Consider the following 26,130-nt stretch of genomic DNA (forward strand, 5'->3'; position numbering starts at 1 on the left):
AAAAGTGAAGTCGAAAAATAGAAACCTTAAAAAATCGAAAAATTGAAAAATCAAAAAATTAAAGAATTGAAGAACAGAAAAATCGAAACACTCGAAATGGGAAAATCAAAACATCGATTGATTGAAAAATCTAAAAATTGAGAGTTTATAAAAGTGAATCTTGAAAAATTAAAAAATCGAAAATTTGACAAAATGACATGTGAAAAACAGAAAATCTAAAACCGCGAATTCGAAAAATTAAAAGATTAAGAAATCGAAACATTTGAAAATTTCGAAAACTTGAAAAATTGAAATATCGAAGAACTGAAATGAAAAATCGAGAAATCGAAAAATCTAAAATTTTAAAAATTAAAAAATCTAAAATTTAAAAATCGAAAAAGTAAAAAAATCGACACATCGAAAAATCCAGGAGTCAAAAATCGAAAAGTCGAAGAATCGAAATATTGAAAAATCTCAAAACTGAGACATCTACAAACTGAAAAATGAAAGAAAAAGTGAAAAATGGGAAAACCTGAAAAATCCGAAAACTGAAATATCCAAAAACTGAGAACCTAAAAAGTCAAAAAATTGAGCAATCGAAAAATCCATAAAGTGAAGTCGAAAAATCGAAACCTTAAAAAAACTAAAAAATGAAAAATCAAAAACCTGAAAAATCGAAAAATTAAAGAATTGAACAGAAATATCGAAACCCCCAAAAGTCAAGAAATGGGAAAATCAAAACATCGATTAATTGAAAAATCCAAAAATTAACAGTTTATAAATGTCAAATTTGAAAAATTGAAAAATCGAAAATTTGAAAAAACGACAATTGAAAAACAGAAAATCTAAAACCGGAAAGTCGAAAAATCGAAAGATTAAGAAATCGAAACATTGAAAAATTAAAATATGGAAGAGCTAAAATGAAAAATCGAGAAATAGAAACATCTAAAATTTTAAATATTGAAAAATTAAAATACAAAAAAATTGAGAAATCTAAAATTTAAAAATCGAAAAAGTAAAAAGTCGACACATCGAAAAATCCAGAAGTCAAAAATGGAAAAGCCGAACAATCAAAATATTGAAACATCCCAAAACTGAAAAATGAAAGAAAAACTGACGAATCGAAAAACTGAAAAATCCCAAAACTGAAATATCCAAAAACTGAGAATCTAAAGAATCGAAAAATTGAAAAATCAAAAATCTGCAAAATCGTAAGATCGAAAAATTGAATAATAAGTAAACTGAAAAATCCTAAAACTGAAATGTCGAAAAACTGAGAAATTAAAAAATTGAAAAATCGAGAAATCGAAAAATCAAAAAGTGAAGTTGAAAAATCGAAACCTGAAAAAATACAAAAATTGAAAAACCAAAAACCTGAAAAATCAATTAATTGAAAAATCGACAAATAAAGAGTTTATAAAAGTGAAAAATTGAAAAATCGAAATGTTTAAAAATCGTAAAATTGAAGAGAAAACTGAAAACCGAGAAATTGAAAAATTGAGAAATTAAAAATTAAATAATAAATAGGAGTACTCTGAAAAGTCCCCAAACTAAAATTTCGAAAAACTGAGAATTCGAAAGTTGAAACAGCAAGAAATTATTGGTTAGGATGTGTATCAGGTCACGGATCGTGGCTTATAAATCAAATCGTTTCGGAACGCTTAGAGTCGACATTGGCCTGAGTGCGCTCTGGTCTGTAGATCAAACAAGTTCTCAGACGACGAACTGTAATTCGTGTGACCTGAAAGTAAAACGCGTCGTTAAAAATATTATTACATTTTTTCTAGTTAATTTTATTCCTAGTTAGAAACGAACAGTGTTGCCAACATAAGTCGAGGAGTCCTCAACCGTCATTTAATTTAAACTATGACGCTTCTCTATGTTCTCTGGTGCAATCTCTTCCAACTTCTACGTGTCATTACCTTCTGTCATTGGTTCATGTATCAATTTTTGGGGTTATGTGCATCAAAATTCTTGCGCTACCAACGTAATTCTAATTTTCAATTCCCTTGCGGGAAAATTCAAGTCCTATCTATAATTTTGGTGTGTTTCAACTGCAACTTGCTGTTATTTAAAAAAAAATCGGAACATCAATTGTGACATAAAAATCTTAGGTTAGCAACACTACTTTAACAAAATTTAAGGTAATTAAGATTGCAATTGCTTCCGTAGCGTGATAAAACGATTTTAGGTGGCCACAATGTCGACTTTGGAATATTCGAAAGCACTCGTTACTCGGACAAGATCTTCATGGAAAAACGTCCACAACTGTAAACTGTGCCCCTATTTTACGACATCAATTTTGTGTATGGTGAACCACGTGAGGCGACACCGTTCATCTCTGGAAAAACTTACATGCTCCGAAGCCAAAATCGAAGTGTATTATTGTAAAGACTGCGCTTTTAAAACGGATCTAACGATTCTGTTCAAACAACACATTAACAAACATCATGGCCTTAAGAATGAATCTAGAGAGGATCTGTCAATCCAGGACTTCAGCATCCAAAACTACGTTTGCGAAAAATGCGCCTTCGAAACAAATTTCTTAATGAAGTGGCGACAACACACTTCAGCATGCATTTTGAATTCTTCGAACCAGAAAAATTGTTGTCCACGTAAAAGTGAATATAAAGTGCCTTTAACAGTCCACAAAAATACGGATCATTTAGATGAAGAAAACAGTGAATGTCACAAGAATTGTTTGTTTAAAACTAGATCAAAAAGTAATTTTAAAAAAGGCGAGGTTACATGGTACAAATGCAAAGAGTGTCCATTCAAAACTAAGTATAAGAAATCTGTAAAAATCCACCAAACTGCAAAACATCTAGACCAAGAAAAAATTAAGTGGCACGAATGTGAAAGTTGCCCATTTAAAACTAAACAGGTGTCAAATTTAAAAAACCATGTTATTTCTCGACATTTGGCAATCAAAGACGTTAAATGGTACGAATGTGCAAGCTGTTCATATAAAAGTAAGAGAAAATATAACTTAAAAGTGCACATAACTGCCCTCCATTCAGATATCAAATCATTTCAGTGCAAATTATGTCCATATAAAGCTAAGCTGAAACGTTCTGTAAGATGCCATATGAACAACCACCATTCAGATGCAAAGGATTCTAATCAGTATGAATGTGCCAAGTGTTCTTACAAAAGTACAAAAAAATGCTATTTGCGAGCGCATGTAAAGGCCCATTTAGATATCAGGCCGTTTCAGTGCGAATATTGTCCATATAGGGCGAAACGCGGCTATCGTTTAAAGCATCATATAAATATCCGGCATTTGGATGGACCGGATGCCAAGTGGTACAAGTGCAAACAATGTTCTTTTAGAGTTAAAGATCAATCAGCGTTGTGTAAACACAAAAAAATACATATGTAGATTTTATTTTTATTTTAGTTGGGCATGCTAGTATTAAGCTGGATTTATATAATTTTTTATTTTAGCGTTGTACATTTTATTGTTATTTATCAAATAATAAACAAAAACCAGTCAAACTTCAATTATTTGGAGTGATTGCATCTGGTGAACGAATTCCTCTAATGACATAAGTGACCTTGTACTTTGGATAATCCTAATTAATCAAAAATTCGACGAAAGCACCTGCAGCTTTAGTTACCTAAATCTAGTGAAAAAATTGTTGTGGAAATGATCGTTTGCGATATTTTATTTGGAAGTTAAAATGACAATTGGTGCACATAACCTTAAAAATTAAATGAACCATCGACATAACAATCGAAGTGGAAAGTCAACCAGACAAGTTGGTTGTGAATCCTACACATGCATTTTTTTTTTGTGCTTAGTCAAATCTGATTTATCTTTGCTTCTATAGGAACATCGATCGCAGTTGTGCCACTTCGCATCCGCTCCATGCAAATGGCGGCGATTTATATGACTCTTTAAATGACTGCGGTGTTTCCCCTTATACGGGCAATGTTCGCACTCAAATGATTTGACCTCACAATGGCGAACACTTACATGCTCTTTCAAATTATATTTTCTTTTAGTTTTATACGAACAGCTCGCACATTCGTACCACTTCACTTTTTCTTCATCCACATGTTGACAAAGCACGTGATATCTTAAAGTCGAGCGGTATTTACTTTTGTACGGGCACTTTTCGCATTCGTGCCATTTAACGTCTTCTGCCGGCAAGTGTAAATTAATCATGTGTTTTTTTAAATTCTTTTTTAATCTAGTTTTGAAAGGGCATTTTTCGCACTTGTGCCATTCAGCATCCTGTTCACATTTGAAACGCTTTAAATGATCTTCCACCTTAACATTACATGGACATGATTCGCATTGAGGTGATTTGATATCTGGATGGCGAGAAGTTATATGCAGTTTCAAAAGATCTTTTCTTTTACTTTTATACGAACAGTTGGCACATTCGAACCACTTAACTTCTTCTTCACTCAAATGTTGATTAATCACGTGATAAGTTAAAGTCGTGCGATGTTTAGTTTTGAACGGGCACTTTTCGCATTCGTGCCATTTAATTTTTTCTCCCTCTGCATGTTTCAAACTGAAGTGATTCTTTAACGAATCCTTATACTTAGATTTGAATGGACACTCCGTGCATTCGTGCCATTTAACGTCTTCTGCCCGCGCATGTACGCGATTTATGTGCTTGTTTAAATTCCTTTTTATTCTAGTTTTGAAAGGACATTTTTCGCACTTGTGCCATTCAGCATCCTGTTCACATTTGTACCGGTTATAATCGGAATGGCGAGCACTTATATGATGTTTCAAACGATATTTGCATTTACTTTTATATGAACAGTTGGGACATTCGTACCACGTAACTTCTTCTTCATTCAAATGTTGACTAATCACGTGGTATTTTAAAGCCGAGTGATATTTAGTTTTGAACGGGCACTTTTCACATTTGTGCCATTTAATTTTTTCTTCGTCTGCATGTTTGAAACTGAAGTGACTCTTTAAAGATTCCTTATACTTGGATCTGAATGGACACTCCGTGCATTCGTGCCATTTAATGTCTTCTGCCCGCAAGTGTATGTTTTTCATGTGGTTTTTAAAACATATTTTCAATTTAGTTTTGAAAGGACATTTTTCGCACTTGTGCCATTCACCATTTTTTTCGTACGTGGCATTCTGGCTCGGAGAACTCACACTTTGAGGATTTTCTTTTCTTTCCGTGCATTCTGAAGTGTGTTGAAGAAAATTTATCAAGGAATTTGTTTCGAAGGCGCATTTTTCGCAAACGTAGTTTTGTATGCTGAAGTGCTCAATTGACAAAATTTCTCTAGATTCACTCTTAAGGCCATGATGTTTGTGAATGTGTTGTTTGAACAGAATCGTTAGATCCGTTTTAAAATCGCAGTCTTTACAATAATACGCTTCGATTTTGGCTTTGGAGCATGTAAATTTTTCCAGAGATGAGCGATGTCGTCTCACGTGGTTCGCCATAATCAAAATCGATGTTGTAAAATAGGGGCACAGTTTACAGATGTGGACGTTTTTCCACGATGATCTTCCCTGTGCAACGAGTGCTTTCGAATATTCTAAAGTCGACATTGTGGTCACCTAAAATCGTTTTATTACACTACGGAAGCTGTTGTAATTTTAGTTACCTTTAAATCTTGTTAAAGTGTTGTCGCTGGAAATTATCCTGTGATATTTGACACTATGTTAAGGACACATTCTAGGATCCCAGAATTCTAACCTAAGACTTTTACGTCACGTCCAAAGATGCTACCAAAGTGTGACCACAGAATATCATACAGTAAGGACAGCTTTTGAAAGGCCCATAAGAAATACACGTAACGGACTAGAACAACAATAATCCACCGTTGGGTAAGGACATGACCTTGAATTTTGGCTTGAAACTGTAGTGGCAAACCTTGTTACTAAATAAAATTTACCACCATGTCAACATTGTGCGTCAAATTTGACATTTTAATAGATGTTTGGTATTTAATATTGCAACTGTGATTTATTATTTTTACTGAATAGAAAATGCGCGTTCGAACAAATAAAAAGAATAAATAATCTTGTGGAAACTGTACACAGGGCACAGGGGTGTGGTATGCTAGTATGGACACAGTTACGAGGGCTGTTTTTATATATAGGCCACATGAAGGTAAAATTGAGTTGGTGGAAAATAGTGAAGCAAATCGTTTTTCTAGGGCTGCAACATAAAAGGTGAATGCTTCATGTAGCATCTTCAGCCCGCCACTCACGTTCCAACGCCGCAGTAGAATTGTGTTGGATACGACGAAATAGAAGTGTTTTTGAACGTCTGTGTATGCGATCAAGCAAATCGGTTGGATGTGGACGGTCGGTGAACAAGTCTGTCTGCAGCAGTACAATCGTGTTGTATTGGATGGAAATTTGATCATGTGTGGACATGACTCGACAGTGTATGTTATTCAAACCGTGAGAGCAGCTATAAAAGTACATTTTCGTCATTTCGTCGGACATGTTGTCATCACGATCGCAAATTTTTAACTGCAAGGTCGTAACGTGTGTGTGTATTGCTGCTTTTTAACAGAATTGTACAACAGTTGCATCGAATACAATTGTACTGCAGCGTTGGAACGTGAATGGCCAGCTTTAGGATTACCAAATGGTGGATCATCATCAAAGGCGTTGAAGTGACAGAGAAGTTTATCATATATGATGACATTACGTGCAACGGCAAAATAACTACATGTTTCACAGGTATATTTCATCAAGCATTTCTCCATTAAGTATCCACAGACATAACTTAAAGAATTTTGTTCCGCCATGTCCAGATGTCTGTAGTCTGTCATATTTACTTCGACAGATTTATGTGCAAAAGTTGTTCAGCTTAAAACTGTATTAATAATTTGACACTGGTTACTTTCTTTAGATTCAATTGCTAGTAAAATAGATCCTAAATCATTACAACTATTGGTATTTTCACTGTGCTGTAAAAATTGCATACCAAATAATTTTGTATTGATTATAGAATAATATACTTCTTTATATTTCTTATCTTGCAGATTCCAAGGAAAATTTAAAGAAGCCCCTGAAGCAGGTTTTTTCATTGTGCCTGCAATCACGAGGTGGTCTACCACTGTAGTCCATGTTACTATGAAAAGGTTCTCAGAATCACTTCACTAATTTAACTAACAACAAAAATTCAACCAAAAACATCAAAGTACTTTTCCTAGGGAAAATAAAAACAACACCGTTCACTTTCTGACTCTTCAAACGGTTCACACTTGGCGAAAATTGAAGGCGTTGACAAAATAGGTAGTTGATACGTTTATGTTGAAATTAACTCGGTAAAGTGACTTTAATTGATGAATAAAATAAATATAAACACAATTCTTTTTTATTGTTCAAAATGGTATTTTCTTCGTAGTCTTCATACCACACTCCAAAAATTAGTTTCAGTTTCTTAATATTCTTCCGATGTTTATATCAGCTCCTTTTACATTGTTTTACGGACGAGTTGTATTTGTAATTTAGGCAATCAATATTCCACTTCGTTTCAAAAATCTCGCCTAATAAAAACGGTTGGGTAAGGACACGTTGTTCTAATATTTGACAAGCTGTCTCTACTGTATAGTATACTGTGGTGTGACCAACAAACATCTCCTCCTTAAATTGACAATTGATACACATAACCTCAAAAATTCAATAAACCATCGACATAACAATTGACGTAGAAAGTCGACCACCATAAATTTTCACTTTATTAAAGTTATATACACAGCTTAATGCCACTACACCCAAATTATACAAAAATAAATCCTACACATGTGTTTTTATGTATGTATTTTTGAACGGGCATTTTTCGCACTTGTGCCATTCAGCATCCTATTCACATTTGTACCGTATACAATCGGAATGGTGGTTGTACATATGCATATTTAAATTACGTTTAAACTTAGCCTTATATGGACAATATCCGCACTGAATTGATTTGATATCTGAATGGCGAGCACTTACATGCAATTTCAAAGTATCTTTTCTTTTACTTTTATACAAACAGTTCGAACATTCGTACCACTTAACTTCTTCTTCACCTAAATGTTGACAAATCACGTGCTTTTTTAAACCCGTGGGATGTTTAGTTTTGAATGGGCACTTTTCGCATTCGTACCACTTAATTTTTCCTTCTCCTTCATGTTTCGCATTCAAGTGGAGCTTTAAAGATTTCTTATATTTCGATTTGAATGGACACTCCGTGCATTCGTACCATTTAACATCTTCTGCCCGCGTGTGTATGTAACCCATGTGCTCTTTTAAATTTTGTTTTGATCTGGTTTTGAAAGGACATTTTTCGCACTCGTGCCATTCGGCATCCTGTTCAGATTTGTACAGCTTACAATCCGAGTGGTGGTTGTATAGATGCTCCTTTAAATAACGCTTTGACTTAGCCTTCCATGGGCAATATTCGCACTGGAATGATTTGATATCTGAATGGCGAACTCTTATATGCAGTTTTAAACGATGATTTATTTTAGTTCTAAACGAACAGTTCGCACATTCGTACCACTTAACTTCTTCTTCACTCAAATGTTGACAAATCACGTGAGTTCTTAGCGCCGAGCGATGTTTAGTTTTGAACGGACACTTTTCGCATTCGTGCCACTTAATTTTTTCTCCCTCTACATGTTTCGCATTGAAGTGGCTGTTTAAAGATTCCTTATACTTAGATTTGAATGGACACTGCTTGCATTCGTGCCATTTAACTTCTTCTGCCCGCGAGTGTACGTTATTCATGTGGTTTTTCAAACTTCTTTTCAATTTAGTTTTGAAAGCACATTTTTTGCACTTGTGCCATTCAGCATTTACTTCGTACGTGACGTTGTGGCTCGCAGAACTCAGATTTTGACGATTTTCTTTCCTTTCCGTGCATTCTGGACTATGCTGAAGAAAATTTATCAAGGAATTTGTTTCGAAGGCGCATTTTTCGCAAACGTAGTTTTGTATGCTGAAGTCCTCGATTGACAAAACTTCTTTAGATTCAGTCTTAAGGTCCTGATGTTTGTTAATGTGTTGTTTGAACAGAATCGTTAGATCCGTTTTAAAATCGCAGTCTTTACAATAATACGCTTCAACTTTGGCTTCAGAGCATGTAAATTTTTCCAGAGATGAGCGATGTCGCCGCACGTGGTTCACCATACACAAAATTGATGTCGTAAAATAGGGGCACAGTTTACAGTTGTGGACGTTTTTCCACGAAGATCTTCCCCGTGCAACGAGTGCTTTCGAATATTCCAAAGTCGACATTGTGGCCACCTAAAATCGTTTTATTAGTTATTATACTACGGAAGCAATTGCAATGTTAGTTACCTTATATTTTGTTAAAAGTGGTGTTGATTGACAATGTCGTTTTAAGGGCACATTCCAAAACACCAGTGTTGTAACCACAGAACTTCAATATAAGAAATGAAACCTACGTTCTACGTTGTTAACGATGGAAACAAATTTGCGCCCTCGGTGTGCAGCTGGCCAACTATACTATACGCGCGTAAATTTGAATAGGCGGATCACGTGCTTCTGTATAGGCAACCAGCTACTTTTGCGGGTTATTAATATAATTTGCGATATATTCATTTTATTTTAATGTAAATTCTCATATGAAATTACAAAAAGTATACAGAATGTAATGTAAACTATTTATTATCATACATCTAAATACATATAAAATAAACAAATCAAGAAATACAAATATTAGATACAATAATAATAAGAGAAAGATATGTAACTCACAATGTGAAGCTTCTAAGGTTATCATCCCTCCTGTCAGATTGTGTTGTAAGGAAAATGAACAACTGCGTACCTAAACAAACAATTTTGGAAATTTGAAAACAATAATAATCAACTTACTTGACGAGATATTTCTGTCAATACTTATTATTCAATTTTTCGATCTTACGATTTTGCAGATTTTTGATTTTTCAATTTTTCGATTCTTTAGATTCTCAGTTTTTGGATACTTCAGTTTTGGGATTTTTCAGTTTTTAGATTCGTCAGTTTTTCTTTCATTTTTCAGTTTTTCGATATTTCAATTTTGGGATTTTTCAATATTTCTGTTCTTAGACTTTTCCATTTTTGACTTCTGGATTTTTCGATGTGTCGACTTTTTACTTTTTCGATTTTTAAATTTTAGATTTCTCAATTTTTTTGTATTTTAATTTTTCAATATTTAAAATTTTAGATTTTTCTATTTCTCGATTTTTCATTTTAGCTCTTCCATATTTCAATTTTTCAAATGTTTCGATTTTTTAATCTTTCGATTTTTCGATTTTCCGGTTTTAGATTTTCTGTTTTTCAATTGTCGTTTTTTCAAATTTTCGATTTTTCAATTTTTCAAATTTGACATTTATAAATTGTTAATTTTTCGATTTTTCAATTAATCGATGTTTTGATTATCCCATTTCTTGACTTTCGAGGGTTTCGATATTCCTGTTCAATTCTTTAATTTTTCGATTTTTTATTTTTCATTTTTTAGTTTTTTTAAGGTTTCGATTTTTCGACTTCACTTTATGAATTTTTCGATTGCTCAATTTTTTGACTTTTTAGGTTCTCAGTTTTTGGATATTTCAGTTTTCGGATTTTTCAGGTTTTCCCATTTTCCAGTTTTTCTTTCATTTTTCAGTTTGTCGATATCTCAGTTTTGGGATTTTTCAATATTTTGATTCTTCGACTTTTCGATTTTTGCCTCCTGGATTTTCCGATGTGTCGACTTTTTTACTTTTTCGATTTTTAAATTTTAGATTTTTTAATTTTTAAAATTTTAGATTTTTCGATTTCTCGATTTTTCATTTCAGTTCTGCGATATTTCAATTTTGCAACTTTTCGAATTTTTCAAATGTTTCGATTTCTTAATCTTTTGATTTTTCGATTTCTCGGTTTTAGATTTTCTGTTTTTCACATGTCATTTTGTCAAATTTTCGATTTTTCAGTTTTTCAAATTTGACATTTATAAACTGTTAATTTTTCGATTTTTCAATTAATCGATGTTTTGATTTTCCCATTTCTTGACTTTCGAGGATTTCGATATTCCTGTTCAATTCTTTAATTTTTCGATTTTTCAGGTTTTTGAGCTTTCATTTTTTAGTTTTTTTAAGGTTTCGATTTTTCGACTTCACTTTATGGATTTTTCGATTGCTCAATTTTTTGACTTTTTAGGTTCTCAGTTTTTGGATATTTCAGTTTTCGGATTTTTCTGGTTTTCCCATTTTTCAGTTTTTCTTCCATTTTTCAGTTTTCCGATATCTCAGTTTTGGGATTTTTCAATTTTTGATTCTTCAACTTTTCGATTTTTCAAATTTTCGATTTTTAAATTTTAGATTTTTTAATTTTTAAAGTTTTAGATTTTTCGATTTCTCGATTTTTCATTTCAGTTCTGCGATATTTCAATTTCTCAAGTTTTCGAATGTTTCCAATGTTTCCATTTCTTAATCTTTTGATTTTTCGACTACCCGGTTTTAGATTTTCTGTTTTTCAATTGTCATTTTGTCAAATTTTCGATTTTTTAATTTTTCAAATTTGACTTTTATAAACTCTCAATTTTTAGATTTTTCAATTAATCGAAGTTTTGATTTTCCCATTTCTTGACATTCGAGTGTTCCGATTTTCCTGTTCTTCAATTCTTTAATTTTTTGATTTTTCAGGTGTTTGATCTTTCAATTTTTCGATTTTTTAAGGTTTCGACTTCACTTTATGAATTTTTCGATTGCTCAATTTTTTGACTTTTTAAGTTCTCAGTTTTTAGATATTTCAGTTTTCGGATTTTTCAGGTTTTCCCATTTTTCAGTTTTTCGATCTCAGTTTTGGGATTTTTCAATATTTTGATTCTTCGACTTTTCGAGTTTTGACTCCTGGATTTTTCGATGTGTCGATTTTTTTACTTTTTCGATTTTTCAATTTTTCGATTTTTTAATTTTTAAAGTTTTAGATTTTTCGATTTCTCGATTTTTCATTTCAGTTCTTCGATATTTCAATTTTTCAAGTTTTCGAATTTTTCAAATGTTTCGATTTCTTAATCTTTTGATTTTTCGACTACCCGGTTTTAGATTTTCTGTTTTTCAATTGTCATTTTGTCAAATTTTCGATTTTTTAATTTTTCAAATTTGACTTTTATAAACTCTCAATTTTTAGATTTTTCAATTAATCGATGTTTTGATTTTCCGATTTCTTGACCTTCGAGTGTTTCGATTTTTCTGTTGTTCAATTCTTTAATTTTTTGATTTTTTAGGTTTTTGATTTTTCAATTTTTCGATTTTTAAAGTTTCTATTTTTCGACTTCACTTTTTTGATTTTTCGATTTTTCAGTTTTTAGATATTTCAGTTTTAGGATTTTTCAATATTTCAATTCTTCGACTTTTCTATTTTTGACTTCTGGATTTTTCGATGTGTTTTACTTTTTCGATTTTTCAATTTTTGGATTTTTAAATTTTAGATTGTTCGATCTTTTGATATTTTAGTTTTTCAATATTTCTGAGTCTTTCGATTTTTCGACTTCCTGGTTTTAGATGTTCTGTTCTTCAATTTTTCGATTTGTTAATTTTTCATTCCCGATTTATCGAGATTTGATTGTTCAGGTTTTCGATTTATCAGTTTTTCAATTTTTTATTTTGGTCTATTTCGGTTTCTCATTTTTTCCAGTTTTCCATTTATTCGTTTTTTTTTATTTTTCCGCTTTTCCAGTTTTTCAACTTTTAACTTTTTGTTTGTCGATTTCTCTATTTTTCAATTTTTCGACTTCATCACTTTTCGATTTCTCGTTCTTTTGATCATTCAATCTCTCAATTTTTCAATTTTTCGAATTTTAAGTTTTTTGATTTCTCGATTTATCGAAATTTGGATTTTCCGATATTTTGATTGTCAATTTATAAATTGTTCACGATTTCTTGATCTTTTGATTTTTCGATTTCTCGGTTTTTCGATTTTCCAGTTTTTCGATGTTTCGATTTTTCAGTTATCCGACTTTTTAAATTTGGGAGTTTCGATTTCTCAATTTTTCGTTATTCGATTTTTAAATTTTAGATTTTTGAATTTTACATTTTTTCGATTTTCTGATATTTCATTTTTCGATTTTCAGTCCTTTGATATTTCGATTTTTCAATGTTTCGGTTTTACGATTTTTTAAGGTTTCGATTTTTCGATTATTGATTTCTCGATTTTTCAAATTTTCGATTATTTTAATTTTTCATTTTTTTTTTCTCACTGTTAGTATCATACAGTGTATTGGTAACAACCACAAAAATTGTCACTAAAAACATTTAAAAATTCATACAAAATGGAACACAGTGTTTCCAAGACATTTTCCCGAAAAAAATCCATTGGGTTATTACGATTTCAACAATATTCTTAGTTTAAGACGTTTTGCGAGTATAAAACACAAATAAAGAATTAATTCTTAGTTAAACAAAATATGTAAAATCATCTAAATATGTGCCAAAAGTATTCACCTAGTCGTTATAAAAACCGACTAAACAATTATTTCCCGCAGAAATTATAGTCCAAACCAACCAAATCGCTTCTGAACGCTTATTAGAGTCGACATTGGCCTGAGCGCGCTCTGGTCTGTAGATCAAACAAGTACTGAGGCGACAAGTTGTAGTGAAACAAGTTTTTTCATTGGCATCGACTGTTTAAATTTGGGGGAATTTGAGGACGTTGGGGGAATTTTTTAGGGAATGAAAAAGTTCGAAGCGGATGTTTGGTGAAATTTTTGTTAATTAAAGCTGTTAGATAATAGATTTTTCCGACGATCATTTATTAATGCAAAAATTACAAAAAAATTTGGTGTTCACAATTGATAAATAATGAGTCTCATTAATCAACGATTAAAGTAAAGTCGAAAGAATTGTCGATGTATTGTTGGTTGCATACCAATCTAATAAAGTTTGTTATTTCAATTTTAAAGTTTTTTAAAATTAATGCGATATTTAAAAGTTGAATCAACAGAGTGCTTTTTAAATCGAAAATGTATTGTGAAACAAATTTAAATAAAATAAAATCGACAGAAGTGTCAAAGTATTGTTGGTTGCATAACAATGTTAAAAATTATGGATCGTCGAAAAAATATTGTAATCAACACGTGGGGTAATGGCGATTAACGATCTCGCCTATTTTCAATTCCATTCGAAGGAAGGTGTACGGCATGCTCTATCTGTACTTATATTCAATATCTTTGGTTGTGACATAAAATCTTAGGTTAGAATTCTGGCGTTTTGGAATGTGAACATAATAGTGTCAAATATCACAATTTTCATCAACAGCACTTTCAGCAAAATATAACGTAACTAAAATTGCAACTGCTTCCGTAGCGTAATAAAACGATTTTAGGTGACCACAATGTCGACTTTGGAATATTCGAAAGCACTCTTTGCACAGGGAAGATCTTCGTGGAAAAATGTCCACAACTGTAAACTGTGCCCCTATTTTACAACATCGATTTTGTGTATGGTGAGTCACGTGAGGCGACATCGCTCATCTCTGGAAAAATTTACATGCTCCGAAGCCAAAATCGAAGCGTATTATTGTAAAGACTGCGATTTTAAAACGGATCTAACGATTCTGTTCAAACAACACATTAACAAACATCATGGCCTTAAGAGTGAATTTAGAGAGGATTTATCAAGTGAGGACTTCACCATAAAAAACTACGTTTGCGAAAAATGCGCCTTCGAAACAAATTTCGTGTTAAAGTGGCGTCAACATACTTCCATATGCACGGAAAGGAAAGCAAATCGTGAAAGTCTGAGTTCTCTGCTCCAGAATGTCACGTACGAAGAAAATATTGAATGGCTCAAGTGCGAAAAATGTAATTACAAAACTAAATTCAAAAGTTGTTTAAAAAAACACACATACTACGTACACTCGCGGGCAGAAGACGTTAAATGGCACGAATGCAAGGAGTGTCCATTCAAATCTAAGTATGAGGATTCTCTAAAGAACCACTTCAGTTTGAAACATGTAGACAAAGAAAAAATTAAATGGCACAAATGCAAGGAATGTCCATTCAAATCTAAGTATAAGGAATCTTTAAGCAACCACTTCAATGCGAAACATGTAGAGGAAGAAAAAATGAAGTGGCAAGAATGTGAAAAGTGTCCGTTCAAAACTAAATATCGCACGTCTTTAAAATATCACATGATTGCTCAACATTTGAGTGAAGAAGAAGTTAAGTGGTACGAATGTGTGAACTGTTCGTTTAAAAGTAAAAGGAAATATAATTTGAGACTGCATATAAGTGGTCGACATCCAGATATCAAATCACTTCAGTGTGAATCATGTCCATGTAAGGTTAAGTTAGAAGGTCATTTAAAGCAGGATTTATACAACCACTATGCCGATTGTAAGCGGTACCAATGCGAAAAATGTCCTTTTAAAACTAGAATACAAAGGAATTTAAAAAACCATATTATTAATGTACACTCGCCGGTAGAAGACGTTAAATGGTACGAATGCAAGCAGTGTCCATTTAAATCTAAGTATAAAGTATCTTTAAACAGACACCTGAGTGTGAAACATGTAGACAAAGAAGAAGTTAAGTGGTACGAATGTACGAGCTGTTTATATAAAAGTAAAAGAAAAGATAAACTGAAACAGCATGTAAAAGTTCACATAAGGCGAAACGCACTTAATAAAGCGTCATATAAATAGCTTGTCGTTAACTGGTACAAATGCGAACAATGTTCTTACAAAGTTAAAGAGTGACTGGCTTTGTCTAGACACAAAAATACATGTGTAGGATTTATTTTTGTATAATTTGGTTGTAGTAGCATTAAGCTGTGTATATAACTTTAATAAAGCGAAAGTTTATAGCATATAATTTAATAAATTTGCTTGAAACTTCTCACAGTGACTAAGCAACGTTTTTTACAGACCGCTAAGGTATTAAATGTTTGGTAGTGGTGCAATTTATTTAAATAATAATAAATATACCACAAATTAATGCAAAATACGTCGCATAATTTTAACAGGAGTATCAGTGGAAAATTAATGATATATTGCTTAGCAGAATTTTTAACAAAATTTAACAAAAATACCGAAAAAATGGGTATGAATTCGACATAATTTGGGTGGTTAGTTCAATAAAACCCTTTTTGCCTGGCCTACTATTAAGTATGTGTTAGCGTTCTCGGCAGATTTTTCTAATTTATGGCAAGGAACTTAGTGACAACGTACAAAATTCGGATCATAGATTAATATAGATGCGACATTCAGTCTGATTTTGGAAAACCACCCTTATTGACATTGGAGTCCTCAACCGACAAAGGCAAGCGCCAAATTTAAATAGTCGATGCCAATAAAAAAACTTGTTTCACTACAACTTGTCGCCTGAGAACTTGTTTGATCTACAGACCAGAGCGCGCTCAGGCCAATGTCGACTCTAAGCATTCAGAAGCGATTTGGTTGGTTTGGACTATAATTTCTGCGGGAAATAGTTGTTTAGTCGGTTTTTATAACGACTAGGTGAATATTTTTGGTACATATTTAGATGATTTTACATATTTTGTTTAACTAAGAATTAATTCTTTATTTGTGTTTTATACTAGCAAAACGTCTTAAACTAAGAATATTGTTGAAATCGTAATAACCCAATGGATTTTTTTCGGGAAAATATTTTGGAAACACTGTGTTCTATTTTGTATGTATTTTTAAATGTTTTTAGTGACAATTTTTGTGGTTGTTACCGATACACTGTATGATATTAACAGTGAGAAAAAAAATGAAAAATTAAAATAATCGAAAATTTGAAAAATCGAGAAATCTAATAATCGAGAAATCGAAAGCTTAAAAAATCGTAAAACCGAAACATTGAAAAATCGAAATATCGAAGAACTGAAAATCGAAAAATGAAACATCAGAAAATCGAAAAAATGTAAAATTCAAAAATCTAAAATTTAAAAATCGAATAACGAAAAATTGAGAAATCGAAACTCCCAATTTTAAAAAGTCGGATAACTGAAAAATCGAAACATCGAAAAACTGGAAAATCGAAAAACCATAAGATCAAGAAATCATGGAGTCGAAAAGTCGAAGAATTGAGAAACCGAAATAGGCCAAAATCGAAAAGTTAAAAATTGAACAATTTATAAATCGACAATCAAAATATCGGAAAATCCAAATTTCGATAAATCGAGAAATCAAAAAACTTAAAATTCGAAAAATTGAAACATTGAGAGATTGAATGATCAAAAGAACGAGAAATCGAAAAGTGATGAAGCCGAAAAATTGAAAAATAGAGAAATCGACAAACAAAAGCTTAAAAGTTGAAAAATTGGAAAAGCGGAAAAATAAAAAAAAAACGAAAAAATGGAAAACTGGAAAAAATGAGAAACCGAAATAGGCCCAAATGAAAAATTGAAAAGCTGATAAATCGAAAACCTGAACAATCAAATCTCGATAAATCGGGAATGAAAAATTAACACATCGAAAAATTTAAAAACAGAACATCTAAAACCAGGAAGTCGAAAAATCGAAAGACTAAGAAATATTGAAAAACTAAAATATCAAAAGATTGAACAATCTAAAATTTAAAAATCCAAAAATTGAAAAATGGAAAAAGTAAAACACATCGAAAAATCCAGACGTCAAAAATAGAAAAACCGAATAATTGAAATATTGAAAAATCCTAAAACTGAAATATCTAAAAACTGAAAAATCGAAAAATCAAAAAAGTGAAGTCGAAAAATAGAAACCTTAAAAATCGAAAAATTGAAAAATCAAAAACCTAAAAAATCAAAAAATTAAAGAATTGAACAACAGAAAAATCGAAACACTCGTAGGTCAAGAAATGGGAAAATCAAAACATCGATTAATTGAAAAATCTAAAAATTGAGAGTTTATAAAAGTCAAATTTGAAAAATTAAAAAATCGAAAATTTGACATGTGAAAATCAGAAAATCTAAAACCGCGAATTCGAAAAATCAAAAGATTAAGAAATCGAAACATTTGAAAAATTCGAAAACTTGAAAAATTGAAATATCGAAGAACTGAAATGAAAAATCGAGAAATCGAAAAATCTAAAATTTTAAAAATTAAAAAATCTACAATTTAAAAATCGAAAAAGTAAAAAAGTCGACACATCGAAAAATCCAGGAGTCAAAAATTGAACAGTCGAAGAATCAAAATATTGAAAAATCCCAAAACTGAGATAACGACAAACTGAAAAATGAAAGAAAAACTGAAAAATCCGAAAATTGAAATATCCAAAAACTGAGAACCTAAAAAGTCAAAAAATTGAGCAATCGAAAAATCCATAAAGTGAAGTCGAAAAATCGAAACCTTAAAAAAACTAAAAAATGAAAAATCAAAAACCTGAAAAATCGAAAAATTAAAGAACTGAACAGGAATATCGAAACCCTCGGAAGTCAAGAAATGGGCAAATCAAAACATCGGTTAATTGAAAAATCGAAAAATTAATAGTTTATAAATGTCAAATTTGAAAAATTGAAAAATCGAAAATTTGAAAAAACGGCAATTGAAAAACAGAAAATCTAAAACCGGAAAGTCGAAAAATCGAGAGATTAAGAAATCGAAACATTTGAAAACTTGAAATATGGAAAAGCTAAAATGAAAAATCGAGAAATAGAAAAATCTAAAATTTTAAATATTGAAAAATTAAAATACAAAAAAACTGAGAAATCTAAAATTTAAAAATCGAAAAAGTAAAAAGTCGACACATCGAAAAATCCAGAAGTCAAAAATGGAAAAGTCGAAGAACAGAAATATTGAAAAATCCCAAAACTGAAATATCGAAAAACTGAAAAATGAAAGAAAAACTGACGAATCGAAAAACTGAAAAATCCCAAAACTGAAATATCCAAAAACTGAGAATCTAAAGAATCGAAAAATTGAAAAATCAAAAATCTGCAAAATCGTAAGATCGAAAAATTGAATAATAAGTAAACTGAAAAATCCTAAAACTGAAATGTCGAAAAACCGAGAAATTAAAAAATTGAAAAATTGAGAAATCGAAAAATCCAAAAAGTGAAGTTGAAAAATCGAAACCTGAAAAAATAGAAAAATTGAAAAACCAAAAAACCTGAAAAATCAATTAATTGAAAAATCGACAAATAAAGAGTTTATAAAAGTCAAAAATTGAAAAATCGAAATATTTAAAAATCGTAAAATTGAAGAGAAAAACTGAAAACCGAGAAATTGAAAAATTGAGAAATTAAGAATTAAATAATAAATAGGAGTAAACTGAAAAGTCCCCAAACTAAAATTTCGAAAAACTGAGAATTCGAAAGTTGAAACAGCAAGAAATTATAGGTTAGGATGTGTATCGGGTCACGGATCGTGGCTTATAAATTAAATCGTTTCCGAACGCTTAGAGTCGACATTGGCCTGAGTGCGCTCTGATCTGTAGATCAAACAAGTTCTCAGACGACGAACTGTAATTCGTGTGACCTGAATTAGAGTGAAGGAAACACTGAAACAGTAAGCAGCTTGTAATATTCTGGTAAATCTAGTGTCAATTTGTCGAAACTAAAACGCGTCGTTAAAAATATTATCACATTAATTTTATTCCTAGTTAGAAACAAACACGGTTGCCAACATAAGTCGAGGACTCCTCAACCAGAGATAAAAGAGATATGACAGCTCGCAAAATTAAGCGACAATAGTCCTTATGTACTGCGCCCCAAACCGTCACTTTCGGGCGCGCTATTTAAATTTGAGTGAAACTTTCGTAGCGCGGCTATTTGATTACCAGGGATATTTCCAATCGTAAGAATATACCAAAAGTGGTTAATCTTTCTTCCAAAAATACTAGGTTCCTCATAAATGGAAAAAGACAAGATTAAAAAAATTACAATCATTAAGTTTATTCGAAAATGATTGTATTATATCTAACATTTGTTGGTGCTTTTGTAATGTTTACATCCTGATTAATAGTAAATGGATAAAAAAAAACATTAAATTACTCAAAATACTTGTATTAACTTTTCTTATCCTTTAAAACTCTAAAATGTGCATACACAACACAAACTGTACAATTTTATAGCGAGGATAATAATAAGAGTACCCTCTAGCTCATTCGACGATTGTTATTACAACCTAACGTTGAAATTCAAGGACGACACTTTAAGGGGTACAAATACAGTTATAATATTGAATGTTACCTTTTCATTGCAAAGATGACTTTAGTCACTTTTAGTTCTGTGCGGGTGTTAATAAAATTATTTTTATCCTCATATTATTAATAGTTATTTACATCACAATATAACCAAATACAAGCTATTGTTCTGTATAAAATATATGCAGCACAACCCAACTGGTAATTGTGCTTTTGATTTAGCAACATTTTGTGGGGGCTAACAAATCCCACAAAATTGTGCAACATGTAATATTTGTATATAGTCTGTATTTATTGACTTCCAACCACTATCATCCTGAAACTTTCTCTTCGTCCACCTGCATGTCGTAAAACCTATCTTTTGTTCGCCCTTCCCAATAATTCTTATCCTTCGAAGATTTCGAGTACCTTCTAAGAACCCTTTCGACACAACCGTTTCACCGCTCTCTACCGACCTGTCTTTTCATTTTCAAAATCACAGCAACACTCTTCACTTTTCCCTTATCTACTGAACCGACAACATAAAAAATAAATACACCACGAACGCAAGTCCTGTTTTAATCATCTGATCACACCACAATTCTTATCTGCTAATGAAGATATCTCCAATTTAAGTGAGAGGTACAACATCTCCACCATAATTAATAATTCCCAACCACCTCATAATGCCCTAAAAATAGATAGGATAGAGTACAAAGAGTTTGATTTAGTTGAACAAAATATCTTACGATAAATATGTGGACACTCAGTGGATGCATGCTTAAAACACTCTTCTCAGATATGCTGTGAATATACAAATGCATGTGGCAGAAATTCTAGAACTGCATTATTGTCGTTTCCAAGCCCACAATTCTGAAACTTTATCTTATGGCAATCTTAATGTTTCGTATGAACAGTTTGCATATTACATTGAACAATTAGAAAATGCCTTCAGTAGATAATACACTTTCGCTTCAAGTTCCTAGACAACTTAAAAACCAGCTGGCCTTAATAGCATCCATGTAGTAATCTCCCCCTTGATTACCCCTTTTGTCATTATTTGTGCGATTACGTATATTTTATACATTGAAATTCCATAATAGGGAACTACAGAAGCAACTTAAAAAACATTAAAAATTTTGTCCCATTTATAGAGCATTTGCCAGTTTCATCGATTAATAATTAATTATAGCTGCAGAAAATCATCGGTTTACTTATCGATGTTATTTTTATAGAACTATTCCTGTACTTACCAATAGTATATTGTTTGTTAAAATGTATGTAACTGTAATAAATACATACATACATATGCAGTTAACATGACTTTTCTTTTATAATTTGAAACCATCGCATCATATTTAATTGAGGTTATCTCAGAGTTCGTGTTTTTCGTTCGTTATGTCACTTTTACTAGTAATATATTTAGTAACATTTAACATAGATGTTAGGGTATCAGGTTTACCACCACAAATGTTGTGCCCCCAACCGTCTTTTACGTCAAATTCTGTGTTCACTTCGCTCCCATGCATTTCTTATGGAGCATTCAAAAGCTGTCATATCTCTGTTATCTCTGCCTCAACCGTCATTTAATTTAAATTATGACGCTTCTCTATGTCCTCTGTTCGGGTGATCAATCTTGCGATTTTGACTAGTGTATTTCGTTTCTCTAGAACCCTGTCTGGAGTGGGAACCAAGTAAGGAAATTGTTTTGAAATAAACAACTCACACCGTTCAGTTTTTATATATATTTGTATTCAATAATTGCTCGAAATATCTTCCATAGGTCTCAATCACATTATTTTATAACTAGCATGGAAGGTGCACGGAATGCTCTATCTTATCTATACTTATATTCAATATCTTTGGTTGTGACGTAAAAATCTTAGGTTAGAATTCTAGCGTTTTGGAATGTGCCCTTAACACAGTGTCAAATATCACAAAGGATAATTTCCAGCAACACTACTTTAACAAGATTTAAGGTAACTAAAATTACAACTGCTTCCGTGGTGTAATAAAACGATTTTAGGTGGCCACAATGTCGACTTTGGAATATTCAAAAACACTCTTTGCACAGGGAAGATCTTCGTGGAAAAACGTCCACAACTGTAAACTGTGCCCCTATTTTACAACATCCATTTTGTGTATGGTCAACCACGTGAGGCGACATCGCACATCTCTGGAAAAATTTACATGCTCCGAAGCCAAAATCGAAGCGTATTATTGTAAAGACTGCGATTTTAAAACGGATCTAACGATTCTGTTCAAACAACACATTAACAAACATCACGGCCTTAAGACTGAATCTAAAGAAGTTTTGTCAATCGAGGACTTCAGCATACAAAACTACGTTTGCGAAAAATGCGCCTTCGAAACAAATTCCTCGATAAATTTTCTTCAACACACTTCAGAATGCACGGAAAGAAAAGAAAATCTTCAAAATCTGAGTTCTCCGAGCCAGAACGTCACGTACGAAGAAAATGCTAAATGGCACAAGTGCGAAAAATGTGCTTTCAAAACTAAATTGAAAAGAAGTTTGAAAACCCACATGAATAACGTACACTTGCGGGGAGAAGACGTTAAATGGCACGAATGCCAGAAGTGTCCATTCAAATCTAAGTATAAGGAATCTTTAAACAACCACTTCAATGCGAAACATGTAGAGGAAGAAAAAATTAAGTGGCACGAATGCGAAAAGTGCCCGTTCAAATCTAAATATCGTTCGGCTTTAAGAATTCACGTGATTTGTCAACATTTGAGTGAAGAAGAAGTTAAGTGGTACGAATGTGCGAACTGTTCGTTTAGAACTAAAATAAATCATCGTTTAAAACTGCATATAAGGGTTCGCCATTCAGATATCAAATCATTTCAGTGCGAATATTGCCCATGTAAGGCTAAGTTAAAACGTTATTTAAAGGAGCATCTATACAACCACCATTCCGATTGTAAGCTGTACAAATGTGAACAGGATGCCGAATGGCACAAGTGCGAAAAATGTCCTTTCAAAACTAGAATAAAAAGGAATTTAAACAAGCACATGAATAACTTACACTCGCGGGCAGAAGACGTTAAATGGTACGAATGTAATGAGTGTCCATTCAAATCGAAATATAAGAAATCTTTAAAGAACCACTTGAGTTTGAAACATACAGACGAAGAAAAAATTAAATGGCACGAATGCGAAAAGTGCCCATTCAAAACTAAACATCGCTCGACTTTAAGATCTCACGTAATTAATCAACATTTGAGTGAAGAGGAAATTAAGTGGTACGAATGTGCGAGCTGTTCGTATAAAAGTAAAAGAAAAGAGCGTTTGAAACAGCATGTAATTGTTCGCCATTCAGATATCAGATCATTTCCGTGCGAATATTGTTCATACAAGGCGAAACGCAATGAGTGTTTAAAGAGTCATATAAATATCTGCCATTTGGATGCAGCGGATGCCAAATGGTACAAATGCAAACAATGTTCTTATAGAGTTAAAGATCGATCAGCTTTGTGTAAGCACAAAAAAATACATGTGTAGGATTTAATTTTGTATAACTTGGGTGTAGTAGCATTAAGCTGTGTATATATCTTTAATAAAGTGAAAGCTTCTGGCATATAATTCAATACGTTTTCATTTTCTTTTTCATTTTAATGATGCCCCAAATAATGTTTCCACTCAGTTATGTATGGTGGCGCTAGGGTCAACACTGGGCGCTATAAATTAAAATTCACTAGCACGTCCTGCTCTAGCGGCTCTAGCCCCATTGGTGTATCAATTTTTGAGGTTATGTTCACCGAAATTGTTGCGCTCATAACGTAATTATAATTTTTTAATTCCCTTGTAGGAAAACTCAAGTCAATTTATAATTTTCGGTTAGAACTCAGCATTTCCGAATGTCTTTACACAGTTTCAAATATCACTTTAACAAGATTTAAGGTAACTAAAATTACAACAGCAGTTAAAGAGAGATTGGCATCTACTGTGACTATATAAAGATCGTGAATGGATAATACTACACTTATGGCACACCCTTGTGTAGAAAATAAAACATTATTTTTCTCTTGAAATTTTAATTAAAAATTAGTCACAAAATATTTAAAAGTTACTATTAAAGCAGAAGGCGTACTTACGCAAAAATTTAAAAATAAATATAATTCTCTTTATCTAGTTTTCTTTGTATTTATAAAAATACGTTTAAATTTTACTTTTGTAAAGACTCAAAATGACATGTATTCATATGAGACGTTAAATAGGTCTTGAGTTTCGTCTTATGTGGACAATATTCGCACTCATACCACTTGATTTTTTCTTCATTCAAATGTCTAGAAATTACATGACGTTTTAAACGATACGCATTTTTCGCCTTAAATGGACACTCATTACACTGATGCCATTTGATCTCTTCTTCATTCAAGTGTAAGTTGTTTATGTGAGTTTTCAAAGAATATTTTTTTATAGTTTTAAAAGGACATTGTTCACACTCGTACCATTTAACATCCTTACCATCGGGATTGATCTGATTTGTGTGGCGGTGACTTATATGAGTGTTTAAATCAGGAGCACGTCTCGCTCTATATGGACAATATTTGCACTGGTACAATCTGATTTCCAAATGGATCTGTACATGCCGCATTAAATATTTTTTTATTTTAGTTTTATACGAACACTTAGTACATTCATACCACTTTGGTTCTTCTGAATGATTAACATCTGTGTGTTTCTTCAATTCGGAAATAAATTTGCTTCTGTACGGACATTTGTCACATTGGTGCCAATTAATTTCTTTGTCATCCAAATGTAGAGAAATTACATGCTTTTGTAAATAGGACCCCCATTTAGTTTTGAACGAGCAATATTTACATTCGTACGGCTTATTTTTGTTGAGCAGACACTCATTGCATTCTTCAGTGTTTTCACACTTATGCCCATTCCCGTTTTGTTTCTTTAAATGGATATTTATGTGATTTTTTAAAGATGATTTATGCTTACTTTTAAATTCGCACTGTTCGCATTTATACCACGTAATTTTTTCTTCATTTAGATGTTTTAAAGTCACGTGAGTCTTTAAATAAGATTTCGTCCTACATTTATATGGACACTCACTGCATTGGTACCATATACCCTCTTCTTCTTTCAAGTGTAAGTTGTTTATGTGCCTAGTTAAATGACTTTTAACTACAGTTTTGTAAGGACATTTTTCACATTTGTGCCATTCAAGATCACGTTCATCTAAGTGGTTTCGTTTTATGTGATTTCTTAAAGTTCTTTTCGATTCGTATTTTAATGGACACTTCTTACACGCATATCGTTCGTTTAAATAATGTTTTTCCATATGGCATTTTAAAATGGCTTCATTTCTGACTTTGTAGGAACATAGTGCACAGCAATACCAACCTTCTCCATCAATTTTTTCCAAATAGAAAATATCCGTCATATTCTCTTTCACCGAACTCACACTTTGGGGATTTTCTTTTTTTCCCGTGCACTCTGAAGTATGTTGAAGCCACTTCAACGACAGATTTGTTTCGAAATCGCACTTTTCGCAAACGTACTTCTGCACACTGAAATCCTGCAGTGATAAATCGTCCCTAGACTCGCTTTTAAGGCTGTGATTTTTATTAATGTGTTGTTTGAACAGAATCGTTAGTTCCGTTTTAAAATCGCAGTCTTTACAAAGAAACTCTTCAATTTTGGCGTTTTCGCACGTACATTTTTCCAGAGATGAACGGTGTCGTCTCGCGTGGTTCACCATAAAGAAAACCGATGTTGTAAAATAGAGACACAGTTTACAGTTGTGGACGTTTTTCCATGACGATCTTCCCCATTGTCGAAGCGATTCGGAATACTCCAAAGTTGACATTTTGGTTGTCTACAACCGTCTTGTGGTTGTTGTTTTAGAAACTGTGATCTTCTGATCAAAATTCTAACCTAAATTTTTACGTCAAAAATGACGTGATTTTCTTGAAAAACACAATTCGAGGCGGATTAGACGTTGACAAGTGGGTAACTGTCTCGTTTCACCTAAAACACAAAAAATTGATACCAAAAATGCAAATTTTCTGGCAGAAATAATTACAAAATTATTACTCGTTCAAATTCCAAACATCCACATCCGCCAGCTGTTGATTTATGTTGGTGAAA

General features: G+C 32.2%; 5 protein-coding genes across 7 annotated transcripts in view; 3 read left to right on the top strand and 2 right to left on the bottom strand.

Moving 5' to 3' along the window:
• The first annotated feature begins 1,929 nt into the window (after window positions 1-1,929).
• On the top strand, window positions 1,930-3,574 carry LOC135140672 (zinc finger protein 64-like). Its single transcript, XM_064071317.1, has 3 exons — window positions 1,930-2,123; window positions 2,171-2,951; window positions 3,000-3,574. Exons 2-3 carry the CDS (start codon window positions 2,180-2,182, stop codon window positions 3,359-3,361), a joined length of 1,134 nt encoding a protein of 377 aa, XP_063927387.1. The 5' UTR covers window positions 1,930-2,123; window positions 2,171-2,179; the 3' UTR covers window positions 3,362-3,574.
• A 4,076-nt stretch (window positions 3,575-7,650) lies between these two features.
• The window catches only part of LOC135140349 (zinc finger protein 142-like), a 36,103-nt gene continuing 17,623 nt past the window's right edge, over window positions 7,651-26,130 (bottom strand). Inside the window, exon 3 of the mRNA XM_064070840.1 lies at window positions 7,651-8,934. Coding sequence (XP_063926910.1) covers window positions 7,793-8,934 — 1,142 coding nt within the window. The 3' untranslated portion in view covers window positions 7,651-7,792. The remainder of the gene's footprint in view (window positions 8,935-26,130) is intronic.
• On the top strand, window positions 14,014-15,762 carry LOC135140671 (zinc finger Y-chromosomal protein 1-like). Its single transcript, XM_064071316.1, has 2 exons — window positions 14,014-14,234; window positions 14,282-15,762. Exon 2 carries the CDS (start codon window positions 14,291-14,293, stop codon window positions 15,599-15,601), a length of 1,311 nt encoding a protein of 436 aa, XP_063927386.1. The 5' UTR covers window positions 14,014-14,234; window positions 14,282-14,290; the 3' UTR covers window positions 15,602-15,762.
• On the top strand, window positions 21,693-23,612 carry LOC135140609 (zinc finger protein 142-like). Of its 2 annotated transcripts, XM_064071232.1 has the most exons (3): window positions 21,716-21,732; window positions 21,787-21,982; window positions 22,030-23,612. In XM_064071232.1, the coding sequence occupies exon 3, from the start codon at window positions 22,039-22,041 to the stop codon at window positions 23,524-23,526; it is 1,488 nt and encodes a 495-aa protein (XP_063927302.1). In that variant the 5' UTR covers window positions 21,716-21,732; window positions 21,787-21,982; window positions 22,030-22,038; the 3' UTR covers window positions 23,527-23,612. The 2 variants fall into 2 exon arrangements, with proteins under 2 accessions (XP_063927301.1, XP_063927302.1); XM_064071231.1 differs by having other exon boundaries at window positions 21,693-21,982.
• LOC135140497 (zinc finger protein 808-like) lies at window positions 24,152-26,109 on the bottom strand. Of its 2 annotated transcripts, none has more exons than XM_064071071.1 (2): window positions 26,077-26,109; window positions 24,152-26,010 (listed from the first exon to the last, which is right to left on the bottom strand). In XM_064071071.1, exon 2 carries the CDS (start codon window positions 25,847-25,849, stop codon window positions 24,191-24,193), a length of 1,659 nt encoding a protein of 552 aa, XP_063927141.1. In that variant the 5' UTR covers window positions 25,850-26,010; window positions 26,077-26,109; the 3' UTR covers window positions 24,152-24,190. The 2 variants fall into 2 exon arrangements, with proteins under 2 accessions (XP_063927141.1, XP_063927140.1); XM_064071070.1 differs by having other exon boundaries at window positions 26,066-26,106.

Source organism: Zophobas morio, unplaced genomic scaffold, assembly GCF_036711695.1.
Source record: "Zophobas morio isolate AGI-343-1 ecotype UQ-CSIRO unplaced genomic scaffold, CSIRO_AGI_Zmor_V1 ptg000040l, whole genome shotgun sequence".
NCBI classification, from domain to species: Eukaryota; Metazoa; Arthropoda; class Insecta; order Coleoptera; family Tenebrionidae; genus Zophobas; species Zophobas morio.

Coding starts and splice junctions, on each gene's coding strand:
- LOC135140672 (XM_064071317.1), top strand. CDS start 2,180: ATGTCGACTTTGGAATATTCGAAAGCACTCGTTACTCGGACAAGATCT. Junction 2,952..2,999: donor TGCAAGCTGTTCATATAAAA/GTAAGAGAAAAT, acceptor CCCTCCATTCAG/ATATCAAATCATTTCAGTGC.
- LOC135140671 (XM_064071316.1), top strand. CDS start 14,291: ATGTCGACTTTGGAATATTCGAAAGCACTCTTTGCACAGGGAAGATCT.
- LOC135140609 (XM_064071231.1), top strand. CDS start 22,039: ATGTCGACTTTGGAATATTCAAAAACACTCTTTGCACAGGGAAGATCT.
- LOC135140497 (XM_064071071.1), bottom strand. CDS start 25,849: ATGTCAACTTTGGAGTATTCCGAATCGCTTCGACAATGGGGAAGATCG.